At 40.8% G+C, this 15,678-nt stretch overlaps 2 protein-coding genes across 2 annotated transcripts; both read left to right on the top strand.

The window, feature by feature from the left end:
• The first annotated feature begins 374 nt into the window (after window positions 1-374).
• Window positions 375-1,313, top strand: LOC131916200 (olfactory receptor 1468-like). Its single transcript, XM_059269510.1, has one exon. The coding sequence runs from the start codon at window positions 375-377 to the stop codon at window positions 1,311-1,313; it is 939 nt and encodes a 312-aa protein (XP_059125493.1).
• Window positions 1,314-12,396: 11,083 nt separating this feature from the next.
• LOC131916199 (olfactory receptor 1468-like) lies at window positions 12,397-13,335 on the top strand. Its single transcript, XM_059269509.1, has one exon. It carries the CDS (start codon window positions 12,397-12,399, stop codon window positions 13,333-13,335), a length of 939 nt encoding a protein of 312 aa, XP_059125492.1.
• The last annotated feature ends 2,343 nt before the right edge of the window (window positions 13,336-15,678 follow it).

Here is a 15,678-nt window from a genome sequence, read left to right as displayed (position 1 = left end):
ACATAGTATTATTATGATAAAATTTATCCAAATTCAAGAATATTGAATGTACAAAATAACATAGACCAAATTACAAATTAAAAAAAAAACAGTTGAGCAGACAACAGGAGAGAGAAATTTTTGTCTATTTTGTATCTCAGAAGAAATAACATACACGTGTCTAGAAAAGGATGAGAGATAGAAACTTGTTTAGATAAGTTGAGAAAAATTACTGATGACTGTAATAATTATGAACATTTGGAGTTTGAGATTATAATTAATCTGATGACTTGCAGGTCCTTTGTTGCACAATATATATCCTAAATATATGTTCATTTTTACTTTGAATTTTAGGGGATCCTGATATTTTCTCATTAGCATACTGGAGATGAAGAATGATAATGAAGAACCAAACTATTGCCTCTCAGTTTCTCCTCCTGGGTCTGCACATCCCCTCAGAGCACCAGCACCTGTTCTATGCCCTGTTCTTGGTAATTTACCTCACCACCATCCTGGGGAACCTCATCATCATCATTCTCATTCTACTGGACTCCCATCTCCACACACCCATGTACTTGTTTCTCAGCAACTTGTCCTTCTCTGACCTCTGCTTCTCCTCTGTCACAATGCCCAAATTGCTGCAGAACATGCAGAGCCAGGACCCATCCATCACCTATGCAGGCTGCCTGACACAAATGTATTTTCTAATGGTTTTTGGGGACATGGAGAGCTTCCTTCTTGTGGTCATGGCCTATGACCGCTATGTGGCCATCTGTTTCCCGCTCCATTACACCAGCATCATGAACCCCAAACTCTGTGTGTGTCTGATGGTGCTGTTCTGGGTACTTACTGTGCTGTATTCCCTGTTGCACACGCTACTCTTGGCTAGATTGTCATTCTGTGAGGACAATGTGATCCCCCAGTTTTTCTGTGACATATCTGACCTGCTCAAGTTGGCATGCTCTGACATTTATATTAATGAACTAATGATATTTATCTTGGGAGGGCTCGTTATTGTCATCCCATTCTTACTTATTGTTGTTTCCTATGTACAAATTGTCTCCTCCATCCTAAAACTTTCTTCTGCTCGGGTTATCTACAAGGTCTTCTCCACCTGTGGCTCCCACCTGTCTGTGGTCTCACTGTTCTATGGGACAATTATTGGTCTCTACATATTTCCAGCAGCTAATAACTCCACTGTGAAGGAGACTGCCATGGCCATGATGTACACAGTGGTGACTCCCATGCTGAATCCCTTCATCTACAGCCTGAGGAACAGAGATATGAAAGAGGCCCTGATAAGAGTCCTTTGCAAGAAGAAAATCTCCTTATAGTGGCAGTAGTGGGATTTTTACTCAAATTTATCTTCTAAATATATTGCTTGAAACAATGGGACCCACATACAAGAAAAAACTGTATAATATTTTCGTTTGCTAACAGGAATTTTGCAAAGTTGTTCAGTTATAGAAGGGGACCTCAGTGACTCAATGATACCATCCTCTGCCTTGCACGTGTGATCCTAGAAAATCACTAGGTCAGAGCCATTGTTTATTCAGATTTCCATTCCTTTACATTATTTTTTATTGAAAATAGATTCTTCTCTTATGCAATACATCCCATTCCCAGTTTCCCCTCCCTCCACTCCACCTAGCTCTTCTCATCTCCCTACTCCCACAAATCCGCTATCCTTTAGTTTCCTCATCAGAAAAGAACAGGCCTCCAAGAGATGATAACCAAACATGACTTTAAAAAAAGACACAATAACACAGGGCAAAAGCCCTCATATGGAGCCTGGACAAGACAACCCAGTAGGATGAAAGGAATCTTAAAAGCAGACAAAAGAGTCATAAATACACCTGCCCTCACTGTTAGGAATCCTACTAAAACACACAGCTAACAGTCCTAACCTATATGCAGAAGACCTGGTACATGACCATGCATCCCCATTGTTTGCAATTTCAGCCTCCGTGAGCCCAGGTGAGCTCTACTTAATTGACATGGTGGCCCACGTTCTTGTCATGTCCTCCATCCCCCCTAACTCCTACAATCTTTCCTTGCCTTCTTCCTTGGGGCTCCCTAATCTTGAATGGGAGGAACCTGATGGAGACTTCTAATTTAGATGTTCTTTCTGCATATTTTCAGAAATATGAGTGCAGTGGATCTCTGCATCTGCTCCCATCTGCTGCTAGAGGGAGTCTGTATGATGACGAGTGGACAAGGCACTGATCTATGAGAACAGCATAATATCATTAGGAATCATTTCATTGATATTTTTGCCACTTTGGTTCTACCTAGGTCTCTGGACTATCAAGTCCCTGGTTCCTGGCCATCCAAAGCGTGGGCTCATGCTGGTAGGATGAGCCTGAACTAAAAACAAAGGCGTTGGCCACTCACACAAGTTCTGCACCGCCATTGCCCCAGCGTATCTTGCAGGCAGGACAGATTGTAGGTGAAGGGTTTTGTTGTTGAGTTAGTGTCTAGGTTTCTCTTTTTGTAGCCTGCAGAGTTATTTCACATGTTTAAGAGACTAGAATGTAGGGGTGAAGGTCGCAAGCCTGCACCAGCTCCAACCCTGTATGTTCAACGCGATGCATACATATTGTCTCTGGCAACTGGGCCCCTTGGTCACTTTTCAGGCATCTACCCTCTGTCCTAGCATCAGCCTGGGTTGTTTAGAGATCTCCACAAAACATCCACAACCAACAGATCAACCAAATGTAACCCAGTCCCACCAGCAGGATCCTTGCCTGGCTACAAAAGATGGCCAGTTCAGACTCTGTATCATCCATTACTAGAAGTTCTCACAAAAGTCATAGATTCCAGGTATTTTCCACTGCACTAGGTTTCTACACTGCCCCCAAAATGCCACCAAGTTCCAACTGTTTCTCCCAGCACTCTCTCCCTCTATCCCCTGCAACTCATCCATCACATTCCCATCTCCACCTGCAGCCAATCCACCTGAAGAATCTATTCTATTTCCTCTTAACAGGGTGATCCATGCTTCCCCACTGTAGCCCTCTTCTTAACATAACCTCTCTGGGTCTGTGGATTGTAGCTTGATTATAATTTACTTAACAGCTAATATCCACTCATAAGTGAATACATACCACAGTTATCTTTCTGGGTTTGGATTCAGGACAACTTCTTCTTGTTGCAACAATTTACATGCAAATTTCATGTCATTTTTTTAAAAAGCTAAGCAATAGTCCCTTGTGTAAATATACCTCATTTTCTTTGTCCATTCTTCAGTTAAGAGACATCTAGATTGTTTCCAGTTCCTGACTATTATGAATACAGCTGCATTAGACATAATTGAGCAGCTGGGCGGTGGTGGAACACACCTTTAATCCCAGCATTTGGTAGGCAGAGACAGGTGGATCTCTGGGAGTTCGAGGTCAGCCTGGTCTACAAAGCTAGTTCCAGGTGAGTTAAGGCTGTTAAACAGAGAAACTTTGTCTGGAAAAACAAAAAACTAAAAACCAACCAACCAAACAAACAAACAAATAAACAAAACATAGTTGAGCAAGTGTCCCTGTGGTAGGATGGAGCATCCTTTATGTATATGCCTGAGAGTGTTATAGATGGGTCTTCAATTATATTGAGTCCAAATTTTCCCAAGGTTTTACTATTTTATCCTAATTTTTGTATCGACTGCTGTATAATATTTAAATATGAGTAAATGATATATCATGATCCTAGGCTGATGCTCCATAGCATCCAAATAACTCAAACACAACCTTTTTCTGTCTCCTACTGTTCTTCCTACACTAATTTTTACATCAGTTGATCTCTTATCCTTCCCTTTTCTTTTTATTGTGTTGTATTTTCTGACCTATTCTGACCCTCAACAATTTTTTGTCATCCTCTTGCATAATAGAGTAGTCACTACCATTTTTTTTCCTGGAATTATTAGCCAGCAGTCATTCAAAGTTTATTTGTCCAAAACCATAGAAAGATGCTGGAATATAACAAAATTCAGTTTCAAACATTGCCTTCTCTTTCCTTTTTCACTTTTCCTGCAAAATTCCTTATGTAGCTATTTTATAGTGCTTGAAAAATACACTGTCCAATCAGTTTCATGTCACATGAACTGTTACACACTCTAGTGTGCCGTGAACTAGGTCTCTTATCTTCACCCATTCATTCACTTACTTCTCCCTGTAAGTTATGGTGTGAAGTCTGTTCCTCTATTCTAGACTCCATTGACTTCCTCATCTTCTTGTTAGACCAGCTCCTCCAGAGCTCTCTTCTGTGTTACATGTCTGTCCAGTACACATCTTCATGTAAGGCTCTGTGAGCATTTCAATCTCAACAAACACAAACAAACTTTAATGCTAAGTTCCATAGCATCTTCTCCTTGTCCTTTCATGTTTTGATTTATGACATCATCTCCTATCCAATTACCTGAGCATCTACTTCTCAATGTTCCTAACTATCCATAAAAGTAGACAATGATTCATATGGCTTTTATGTTGTGCCTTGTTCCACTGAATATTCTTCCTGGAGTATTATTCTCTATGTGGTTGTGAAGGTCGTAGCAGTTCTTGTCATAGATAAACTGAAATCCCTGTGACATAGTACAAAAGAATTATCAATAATAGAGAATATTAACATATATGTTAAATCATTTTTTCTACTTGAGAAAAACCTAATATTTCAACATGCACTAGTTCATATAATCAAGAACAATTAAAAGTAAGCAAGACCTAAAATTGGCCCTTGGGAAAAAGACAATCTTGTCTTGTCAACAAATAGTGCTGGGAACATTGGATATCCACATATGAAAAAGTGAGACTAGATCATTCTTTCCCACTATGCATGAAATCAATGCATTGCATAAAAATCTGCTAACTGATCAATGGGATCAAACAGAAGACCCAGACATAAATCCATACACTTATGGACACTTGATTTCTTACTGGGAAGCCAAATGTGCACAAATGTACATACTGGTGAAAAGACAGCAGCTTCAACAATCCCTTCAAGGCCGAGAGATCTGCATGGAAGAAGAGGTTGAAAGACTGTAAGAGCCACAGGTGATAAGTGACTTCAAGGAAACAGTGTTTTCCAGACACAACAGTACGGATGCACACATGAACTCACAAAGACTGTAGCAGCATTCCCAGTGTCCAGCCACTTGGGGGGTCAGCACTGAGAGAAGGAGCAGGTTCCCACCCCTCACCAAAAAGTTTTATGGAGGAGGTACTGAGTGACGTTGGGAACAGGAGGGATCAAGTTGAAGGGAGTGGAGAAGAAAATGCTGGGAGAGACAACTAGAATTGATGAGGGGCATTTTGGGGTGATGCAGAAACCTAGTACAATGGAAATTCCCTGAAATCTACCAGGGTGACTCCAGCAAAACCTCCTAGTAATGGGGGATACAGAGTCAGAACCAGCCATCTTCTGTAACCAGGCAAGCCTTCCAGTGGAGGGAATAGCATCCGTCAACATGGCCACAAACCTTCAGCCTACAATTTGTCCTGTCTGCAAGATTTGCTGGGGCAACAGCGGCACAGAACTTGTGGGAGTGGCCAACCAATGACTGGTCCAACTTGAGATCTATGCCATGAAAGGGAGCCCAGGCCTGACACTGTCTGGAGGCCAGGAGCCAGAGGCAGAATAACCCAGAGACCAAGGATAGAACCAAACATGAATGGTCAAAAAAGTAAATGAAATGATTTCTGATGGTATTCTGCTATACTCATATACCATAATGACCTAGCATAATAGTCATTAGAAAGGCTTCACCCAGCAACTGATAGGAGCTGATGCAGAGATGCAGAATCAAACATTAGGTGAAGCTCAGAGGGGTCAAGGACACAACAAAACCACGGCCCACGGAATCAAATAACCAGGGCTCCTAGGGCTCACAGATACTGAAGCAATAATCGGAGAGCCCAGTATGGGTCTACCTAGGTCTTCTGTATATATGCTATGGCTGTGTAGTTTGGTGTTCTTGTGGGGCTCCTAACAGAGGGAGTGGGGGCTGTCTCTGACTCTTCTAAATGCTTTTGGGAAGTATTTCCTCCTATTAGGCTGCCTCACCCAGCCTTGATATGAGAGTTTGTGACTAGCTTTATTGTGACTTGTTATGCCATGTTTGCTTGGTATCCTTGGGAGGCCTGTTCTTTCTGAAGGGAAATGGAGAAGTGGATCTGGGGGAGAGGGAAGTGGGAGGGGCTGGGAAGAAAGGAGGGAGGGAAATGTGGTAGGATGTAATATATGAAAGAAAATAAGTAAATAACTTTTTTAAAAAAGAAAATTATCCGACACACACCCAGAGAGAGAGAGAGAGAGAGAGAGAGAGAGAGAGAGAGAGAGAGAGAGAGAGAGAGAGAATATATGAAATTGTACCTACTGGCAAAGAAAAAAACAATTTTCTCCAGTGAAGTCTCACAGGGTATATGAATCATACTTCAATGTAGGCCCTATTTTCATGAACTGTTGGCCAACACTAAATGAACTTAGTGTTTTTGCAGACTTTTGGCAACAGTTTGCTTTTGGGGGGGCATTTTTTTTGTCTTATTGATTTTTTTTACTTTTATATTTTGGTGTCCATTTTGTGGTTTTAAGGAGTTTGTGTGTGTGTGTGTTTGTGTGTGTGTGTGTGTGTGTGTGTGTGTGTGTGTGTGTGTTTCTTGTGTTTTGTTTGTTTTTAAAGAAAGAGGGAAAAGGCATGGAATGGGGTTGGTAGAGAGGTAGGGAGGATCTGGGAGGAGTTGGAGGAAGAGCAAGAACAATCAAAATAAATTGTATGAATTTTTTTAAATTTTTTTTCATTTTGCATATCAACAACGGTTCCTACTCACTCCTCTTCTCCCACTCCTCCCTCCACCTCCCCCCAACCCCCATCCACTCCTCAAAGAGGGTAAGGTCTCCGTTGAGGAGTCAACAAAGTCTGGTACACCAAACTGAAGCAGAACCAAGCCCCTCCCCACTGCATCAAGGCTGAGCAAGGTATCTCACCAAAGAGAATGGGCTCCACAGAGCCAGTTCCTGCACCAAGGATAAATCCTGGTCCCACTGCCAGGGGCACCACAAACAGATCAAGCCACACAAATCTCACTCACATTCAGAGGACCTAGTTCAGTCCCATGCAGTTTCTGAAGCTGGCTCAGGTCAGTTGTCTCTGTGGTTTTACCCATCATGATCTTGACCCCCACCTTACTTATATAATCCCTCCTTCCTCTCTTCAAATGGACTCCAGGAGCTTTGCCCGGTGCTTGGCTGTGGATCTCTGCATCTGCTTCTATCTGGGTGAAGGTTCTATGGTGGCAATTGGGATAAGAAAAGCAGAAAAGAAAAAAGGACAGAAAAGAAAAGAAAAAACAATAACATTGGATCAAGGACTTCATCATGAAACTTAGAGTACTTTGGGAAAAATAGGGAATACATTACAAGGCATAGGTAAGGGACTTATAAACAGGGTGATGGTAGCTCATTAAATTGGCAAGTGGTACTAAATGGAGCTAATGTGAATCTGTACAATAAAAGAAACTGAAAATCAACTGGAAGTAGCCTATAGATTGGGAGAAAATATTTGCCAGCTGTAATCGTGACAGAGGATTAATACCTAGCATACACAAAAACTAAAAAAAAAAATCAAGAAAACAAACAACTCAATTTAAAAAAAATGGGCACTGTAAAACTGAATAAAATTCCATGGCCTATATGTACCATATTTTCATTATGCATCAGTTGAAGACATCTAGACTGTTTTTGTTTCTAACTACTGTGAAGAGAGCATCAATAAACAAGGATAAACACACATATCTTTCCAGTAAGACAAAGACACTGAAATACTAAGCTATTTAATTATACTTATGTAAGGACTCACAGTACTCAGGGATAATTGAATTGGAACTTGACCCTACCATACAATAACTTTTGCTTCTCATGTCAACCAAAACATAGAGAGTAGACACATCATTCTTCTTGGAGTAACTGAAACCAATAGATTAGCAAGCAAAATGTGGTTGTTTTACACAACCAGAGCAAGCAGCACTCTCTCTAAAACATTAGATACATCCTTAGATCCCACTTACTATTTCCACATTTAAAAAAATTAAGCATCTCTAAGAGCCCAATAAAGGTTAGACCATTGAGGATCAAGATTCCTTGGAGTAGAAAGCTTGTGTTTCATTACCATGTACAGAACTTCATCAAACTGATGGCTGCCAAGTTCAGGACAACAATGAAGGAAGGAATTGTAAATGCCACCAATGGCCTCATGATCAATGGTGAACTCATAGAACAGGGCATTAGGAGGAGATCTCACACCTCCTAATGAGAAGGGTTGGGGTAATGGTGGTAGTAGGTACAATCATGGTTTTCATAGAAAGTTAAGAAGACCAAATGAGTGAACAGTCATAGGAACATGGACTGCTTTTCAATTGGCTTGAGGAAGCATTCACCCATGCCATCTGCTTGCCACACTTCTGCCCTTTTCATTGGTACACATAGAAAGTTGGCTGGCAAAGCTTAAATTTTTCAGAAGGTTGTATATAGGTCCTAAATCCTTTTGCAAGAAAGCATGTTGAATTGAGATGCTGTATTTGGAAGCCATCCCAGTGTGTGTGATTTTCTACAGTCTCATTCTACTTAAAAATTACTGTTGGATGAACCAGATAGATGGTTCAGTCATTGAAGGTGAGGATCCCAACCAAAACTTTCAAAACTACCCATGGCTTTTTGTGGAAATTTTTGTTGTGTGAGACACCTTAAGTCATTAGTAATGAAAATAATGCCTGATAATTTGGGGTGGTTTTCTAGTCAAGTTCTTTATTTCTCCCTCTAACCAAGTGGGCTCCAGTTAAGCAGAAGCCTGTTCATTGCTCGAATGGATATATGTCTTTTCACTTTTTTTGGTTTTCTTGTGGCTGTTATATGTTTATTTGTTTTGTTAGTTGTTCTTTAAATTTTACCTTCCCAGAAGTAGAGGAAGGAGTGATCAGTTCTCCACTAGAGATCCTTGAAGTAAATTGGTCCTAGAAAGGTCCTGGATAATTACTATGTCTTAATTAGTTATACAGGATCTGGACTCCTATGGGATGCAGGGCCCCTAAGTCCCAGAAATGCCCACAGTGGGTGTTAGTAGAGATGGGACAAATAGGTGATGAGTACAGAGGCCACTAGTTCCTGTACCTGCAAATAGAATAAAGGTGAGCAGGATCCTTCACTAGAAACTTTGACTCAGCCTCAGCAGATTCAGGTAAATTCAGGAAAATAAGCTGCTGTCTTGCTGTCAACCACATGAATTAATTTCCAGTGTGATACAGGAAAGTTTTCCAGGTATGATAACATTCTTGTTTTCTCTGTCTCCCAAGATACCATCACATTGTACAGGATTTATTTCATGATCATCGTATAACTGCTTTCATATTGATGGGTTCATTACAATTACTCATTATGTAATTTTCTCTCAATATCACACCATTTCAACACAAGAGCCGCACCGTGAGATGGAGTTCACTGCTATAATGCTGAACAGTTGTTTATGATACTTTCCCCTGTAGGGTCTTAGCAAACTCTAAGCAATGTCCTGTTCAATATGATGATTAGTTTTCTCTGGACAATTTCCCAAATCTGTGTTTTAGTGGTAACATCTGTGATTGCTCCTAAGTGCAGTTCGTCAGGGAAGACATTACTATCATCTAGGTGTTCATGTAAATGTACAAGAAGAGCTACTCATTCAAAACTTGGTGCTTCTACAGAATCTAAGAAAATGTGCAGTTGTACCAAATGCTAGAAACATAACATTTGGGATTTTTATGTGGTATTTAATTTGAGAATGATGGGCTGAATATCTAAAGACGGTATTAAGTCCATTGGCCCATCAGTAATAACAGTTGATTGTGATTTTTCTGGCCTATAATCTTTCCACATACATACCTACCTAACACGAAGGTACTGCTCACTTACAGTAGAAGGAGAAACTGGGCACGGTGGCACATGCCTACAATGCCAGTGCTCAGGAAGCAGAGGCAGGAGTGCCACATGTTTGAGGCCGGTCTTGGATACATAATGAGAGCATCTTTTGAAATGGTCCATGTCATATTTCCTGCATGTTTTCCTCCTCTGCAATGCTAATCCCCAATGTCTAAGTGTGGAAACTCTGAATTCATCTGCATTGAAACTGTCAGTCTGAAGATGCAAGCAGTCAGACTTGGAGAAACTTACTTAGATCTCTTAATGTTTCTCCTCTTTTGTTAGCTTTGAGACATGGTAGATTTATTAGCCATCGATGTGAAGAATTACAGAATAATATGGGTATTTGTGTGTGTGTGTGTGTGTGTGTGTGTGTGTGTGTGTGTGTGTGTGTGCCCATGCGTGTGACATAGTACACAGACTTCCCAGTGTTAGAGGCTGATAAGGCCAACTTGAAGAACTGTCTAGAATATTGGAGTCCCTGAGAAGAGTGGAGGATTCAACTTGCTTCTAAGGCAGAATATGAAAACTTTTCTACAGTGAACTGTCCTTTTCCCTTAATTCCTTCATCTGATTGTGTGAAGATTATTATCTTATGAAGTATTAGTTACTTTACTGAAAGTCTACAGATTAAATGACATTTATAGACTGTCTTCATAGCAACTAGGATTTTTCAAGTATTGGCATCGGGCTAAACTGAACTGATGCATAAATCAACCATCACATACACATTTCTTCACATAGACATCTGAAGAAAAACTCAACTGAAGATCCCAAACTAACTTTGTCACTTCTTTTTTATAGTTCATAAAAATTTCATCATATCTGTCTACTACATCAATGCCAATGACATTTTCTGGATTAAAACATACAGATATGATTTGGAGTCATCAGTACTACTGAGGTGTGATACAAATGGCTTAACCTAACACTGTAGAAATGCAACATTAGCTCTCTGACACTCATTATAGAGTGTAAAATTTAGGATAACTGGGCAAGTCTTTCAATTTAAATGGAAATTTTTCTACCTTTCAAGTTAAAGAAATCTGTATCAGTTTGAGCAACAGTAACAAATGTTCACTGCCCAAATTTGTGCGTTGGGACAGGTACTGGCCCTAGTGGGAGATTAGGAATAACTGTAAATGACCAATTAGAATGAAGTCATGCATAATCTTTCCTGCACATAGTTTGCAATTGATGGGAAGACAGCTTAAAGCAGTGATCAAAGTATTGTGTATGGGGTATGTATAGGATGCAAAAAAACATGGCTGAAGGTCTTACATAATATGGAAAGACAGGGTAATTTAGATGTATGTGATAAGCAATATCACTTACATATGAATGAGGATGAACCAGATGAAGGGGCAAGAGAGAGGAGGAAGTAACAGGCAAGTGGAGAAGAAACTCTAAAATTGGGAGGTGAAGAGTTTTAACCACAGCATTGATAAAGAGAGAAATCCAAGTGTCAATGTGAGACCATATAGGGATATACCTTTGGTATGCATGAGATAATGAAACAGCACTAGTGTCCCTGACAGGAGCTTTGTCCTTATCCTCAGAGCAACAGTGATAATTGGAAGAATAAATCAGACAATAGATGTTGAAACTCCTCTGTTAGAATGCCACAGTGTAAATGAAGAAGGTTGAAGAAGAGAAGGGTCAGGAGACATGAGAACATGGACATGAACTGAGTCTGCTTCTGTATTCCTGTAAAGACAAAATGTGATCCTGATATATGTATATAACCTCACAGAAAGAGATGGATGGAATAGGAGGAAAATGAACAGCAGATTCTGTTAATGTGTGACAGCAGTTCAAGGTAAGAAAAATGGATGGATCAAAATTCACAGATTTATGACTCAGACATGAACTTCTTTTACTATACTATGGGATACTGGAGAGATAGGAGACTGAGAAATGCTTTGGAGGACATTAAAATGAAGACATAAATTTCACTTGGGGCTTTTGAGCTCCTGATGTCTGTCATACACGGAATGGAAAGAAGATGATTAGTTAGCAGTGGAGCAGAAATCTGTGTGCTACACAGACATGTATGCCTGAGTTTCTCATGGTAATCTAAGGCATTAGAGCATGTGAAGTTTTCTTGAAATTATGTAAAATTATGATGATAAAGCTCATTCAAATTCTTCAAGAACATCAATATAAAAATGACATAGAGCAAATTACAAATGGACAAACAAGTTACCCAGGATGTGCAGACATAAGGAGAGAGAAGCATTAGCCCATTTTGTATTTCAGTAGAAATGCATAGAACTGACTAGGAAAGGATGGGAGATAGAAACCTGTTAAAGTGAAGCTGCAAAAAATCATTAGTGATTGGAATAGTTACAGACATTTGTAATTTGAAGATATAACTACAATAACTGTCAGATGGATTGTTGTAGAATATGTATCCTAGATATATCTTCATTTTTATTTTGAATTTTAAGGGACCCTCATATTTTCTCATTAGGATACTAGAGACGAAAAATGATAATGAGCAACCAAACTGTCATCTCCAAGTTCCTCCTCCTGGGTCTACCCATCCCCCCAGAGCACCAGCACCTGTTCTATGCCCTGTTCCTGGCCATGTACCTCACCACTGTCCTGGGGAACCTCATCATCATCATCCTCATTCTACTGGACTCTCATCTCCACACACCCATGTATTTTTTTCTCAGCAACTTGTCCTTCTCTGACCTCTGCTTCTCCTCTGTTACAATGCCCAAATTGCTGCAGAACATGCAGAGCCAGGACCCATCTATCCCCTATGCAGGCTGCCTGGCACAAATGTATTTTTTCATGATTTTTGGAGCCATGGAGAGCTTCCTTCTTGTGGTCATGGCCTATGATCGCTATGTGGCCATCTGTTTCCCCCTCCATTATACCACCATCATGAGCCCCAAACTCTGTATGTGTCTGATGGTGCTGTGCTGGGTACTTACTACGCTGTATTCCACATTGCATACCCTACTATTGGCTAGATTGTCATTCTGTGAGAACAACGTGATACCTCATTTTTTCTGTGACATATCTGCCCTTCTCAAGTTGTCCTGCTCTGATATTTATATTAATGAATTAATGATATTTATTGTGGGAGGGCTTGCTAGTGTCATCCCATTCTTACTCATCATTGTGTCTTATGTACAAATTGTCTGCTCCATCCTAAAAGTTTCTTCTGCTCGGGTTATCCACAAGGTCTTCTCCACCTGTGGCTCCCACCTAACTGTGGTCTCCCTGTTCTATGGGACAATTATTGGTGTCTACCTCTGTCCATCAGCTAACAACTCCACTGTGAAGGAGACTACCATGGCCATGATGTACACAGTGGTGACTCCCATGCTGAATCCCTTCATCTACAGCCTGAGGAACAGAGATATAAAAGAGGCCCTGATAAGAGTCCTTTGCAAGAAGAAAATCTCCTTATAATGGCAATACTGAGATTTTTACTTAAATGTATCTAGTAAATATGTTGATATTAATATTACAGAATATATCTCTGAAATAAGACAAACATTCAGTAACATACCACATAATATTTGCACTGCAAACAGGAGTTTTTTCTAAGTAGTTCAGTTATGGAAGTGGACCTTTGTGACTCATCCTCTGCCTTGCATGTGTGATTCTAGAAAAGCATTAGTAAGAGCCACTGTTCTATCAGATCTCCATTCTTTACATTCTTGTTATTCCAAGGCTTTATGATTTTATGCAAATTTCTCTGTTGACTACATACGCTTTTTAAATATGAATAAATGATATATCATGATCCTTTGTTGATGCTCAGTAATCTTTTTCTGTTTATTTTTCTCTCATACAGTACATCCTGACCACAGCTTCCCCTCCCTCCACTCTTCCCAGTCCCTCTCCCATCTCCCCTCTCTCCAAGATCCACTCCTCCTCCATTTCCTTTCAGAAAAGAGCAGGTCAAATGAGCACAAAATAACAAGGTGCAATAAGACTAGGCACAAATCCTCATACCCAGACTGAATGTGGCAACTCAGTGGGAGGAAAAGTTTACCAAGAGCAAGCAAAAGAGTCAGACACCAAAACTCCTACTGTTAGGAGTCTTACAAAACCCCAAGCTAAACAACCAAAGCATGTATCAGAGTCCTACCACAGATCCATGCAGGCTCCATGATTGCCTCTTCAGTCTCTGTGAGCCTCTATGAGCTCTACTTAGTTGATTATGTGGGCCATGTTCTCCTGATGTCTTCAGCCCATCTCTCTCTTCTCCAAGCTCCACCTAATGTTTGGCTGTGGATCTCTAGATCTGCTCCCACTAGCTGCCAGAGGAAGCTTTTCTGTTGATGACTGAGATAGACACCAGTCTATTAGTATAGCAGAATATCATTAGAAATAATTTCATTGCCATTTTGGTAGGTCATGATTAGTTCTATCCTAGGTCTCTGAGCCATCTAGCTTTCAGTTTCTGGCCATCCAGGCAGGTCATGTGCTCCCTCTCTTGGCTTGGACCTAAAGTTGAACCAATCATTGGTTGGCCACTCCTATAAGCTCTGAGCCACCATTGTTCCAGTATATCTTGCAGTCAGGACTGGCTTGGGGTCAAAGGTTTTGTGGATGGATTGGTGTTCCAGTTCCACCAAAGGGAGCTTGTCCTGGTTAAAGAAGATGGCTGGCAAGTTGGGGGAGGGACAGAGAGAGAGAGCAATGAAAGAGAAATCTTGATAGAGTAGGTCTTATGGGTAAGGGAGAAACCTGGTGATAGGGAAATTCCCAGTAATCCACAAAGATGACCCCAGCTAAGACTCCTAGCAACAATGGAGACCATTCCTGAGCTGGCCTTCCCCTGTAATCAGATTAGTGACTACTCCAATTGTCATTGTAGAATTTATATCCAGTAACTGATGGAAGTACATACAGTGATCCATAGCCAAGCACTGGGTTGAGCTCCTGGAGATCAGTTGAAGAAAAGGAGGAGGGATCATATGAGCAAGGGGGTCAGTATCATGATGGAGAAAACCACAGAGACAGCTGCTCTGAGCTAGTGGGAGCTCATGGACTCTGGACTGACAGTTGGGGAACCAGCATGGGACTGAACTAGACCCTCTGAATGTGGTAACAGTTGTGTGTCTTGATCTGTTTTTGTGGGGCCCCTGGAAGTGGAATCAGGACTTACCCAGGTACATGAACTGGCTTTTTGGAGCCCATTCACTACGGTGGGATACCTTTCTCAGCCTTGATGCAGGGGGGAGGGGCTAGGCCCTGCCTCAACTTGGTATGCCAGACTTTGTTGACTACCAAAGGGAGACCTTACCCCCTTTGAGGAGTGGATTTGGGGTAGGATGCAGAGGAAGTGGGAGGGTGGGAGAAGGGGAGAGAAGAGGACCTGGGGTTAGTATGGAAAATGAAAAAAAAATAAATAAAAGAATAATAATCTAAAAAAAAAAGAGGTGGCCAGTTAAAAAGGTGAAGAATACTCCATTGTGTAAATATACCACATTTTTTGGCCATTCTTCATTTGAGGAACATCTAGGCTGCTTCCAGTTTCTGGTTATTGTAAATAAAGCCACAATGAACATAGTTGAGCAAGTGTCTTTGTGGTAGGATGGAGTGTCTTTTGGTTATATGGGTAAGACTGGTATAGCTGGGTCTTGAGGTAGATAGATTCCTACTTTTATGAGGAAATGAAATAATGATTCCCACAGTGGCTGTACAAGTTTGCACTCCCTCCATCGATAGAGGAGTGTGCCTCTTGCTCCACATCCTCACCAGCATGAGCTGTCTCTTGTGCTATTGATCTTAGCCATTTTG

Source organism: Peromyscus eremicus, chromosome 8a, assembly GCF_949786415.1.
Source record: "Peromyscus eremicus chromosome 8a, PerEre_H2_v1, whole genome shotgun sequence".
In the NCBI taxonomy this organism is placed as follows: Eukaryota; Metazoa; Chordata; class Mammalia; order Rodentia; family Cricetidae; genus Peromyscus; species Peromyscus eremicus.
The sequence above is the reverse complement of the archived record's forward strand: the minus strand, read 5'-3'. Positions and strand labels throughout refer to the sequence as shown.

What these genes read in the sequence shown, in the direction of transcription:
- LOC131916200 (XM_059269510.1), top strand. Translation starts at nt 375, where the DNA reads ATGATAATGAAGAACCAAACTATTGCCTCTCAGTTTCTCCTCCTGGGT.
- LOC131916199 (XM_059269509.1), top strand. Translation starts at nt 12,397, where the DNA reads ATGATAATGAGCAACCAAACTGTCATCTCCAAGTTCCTCCTCCTGGGT.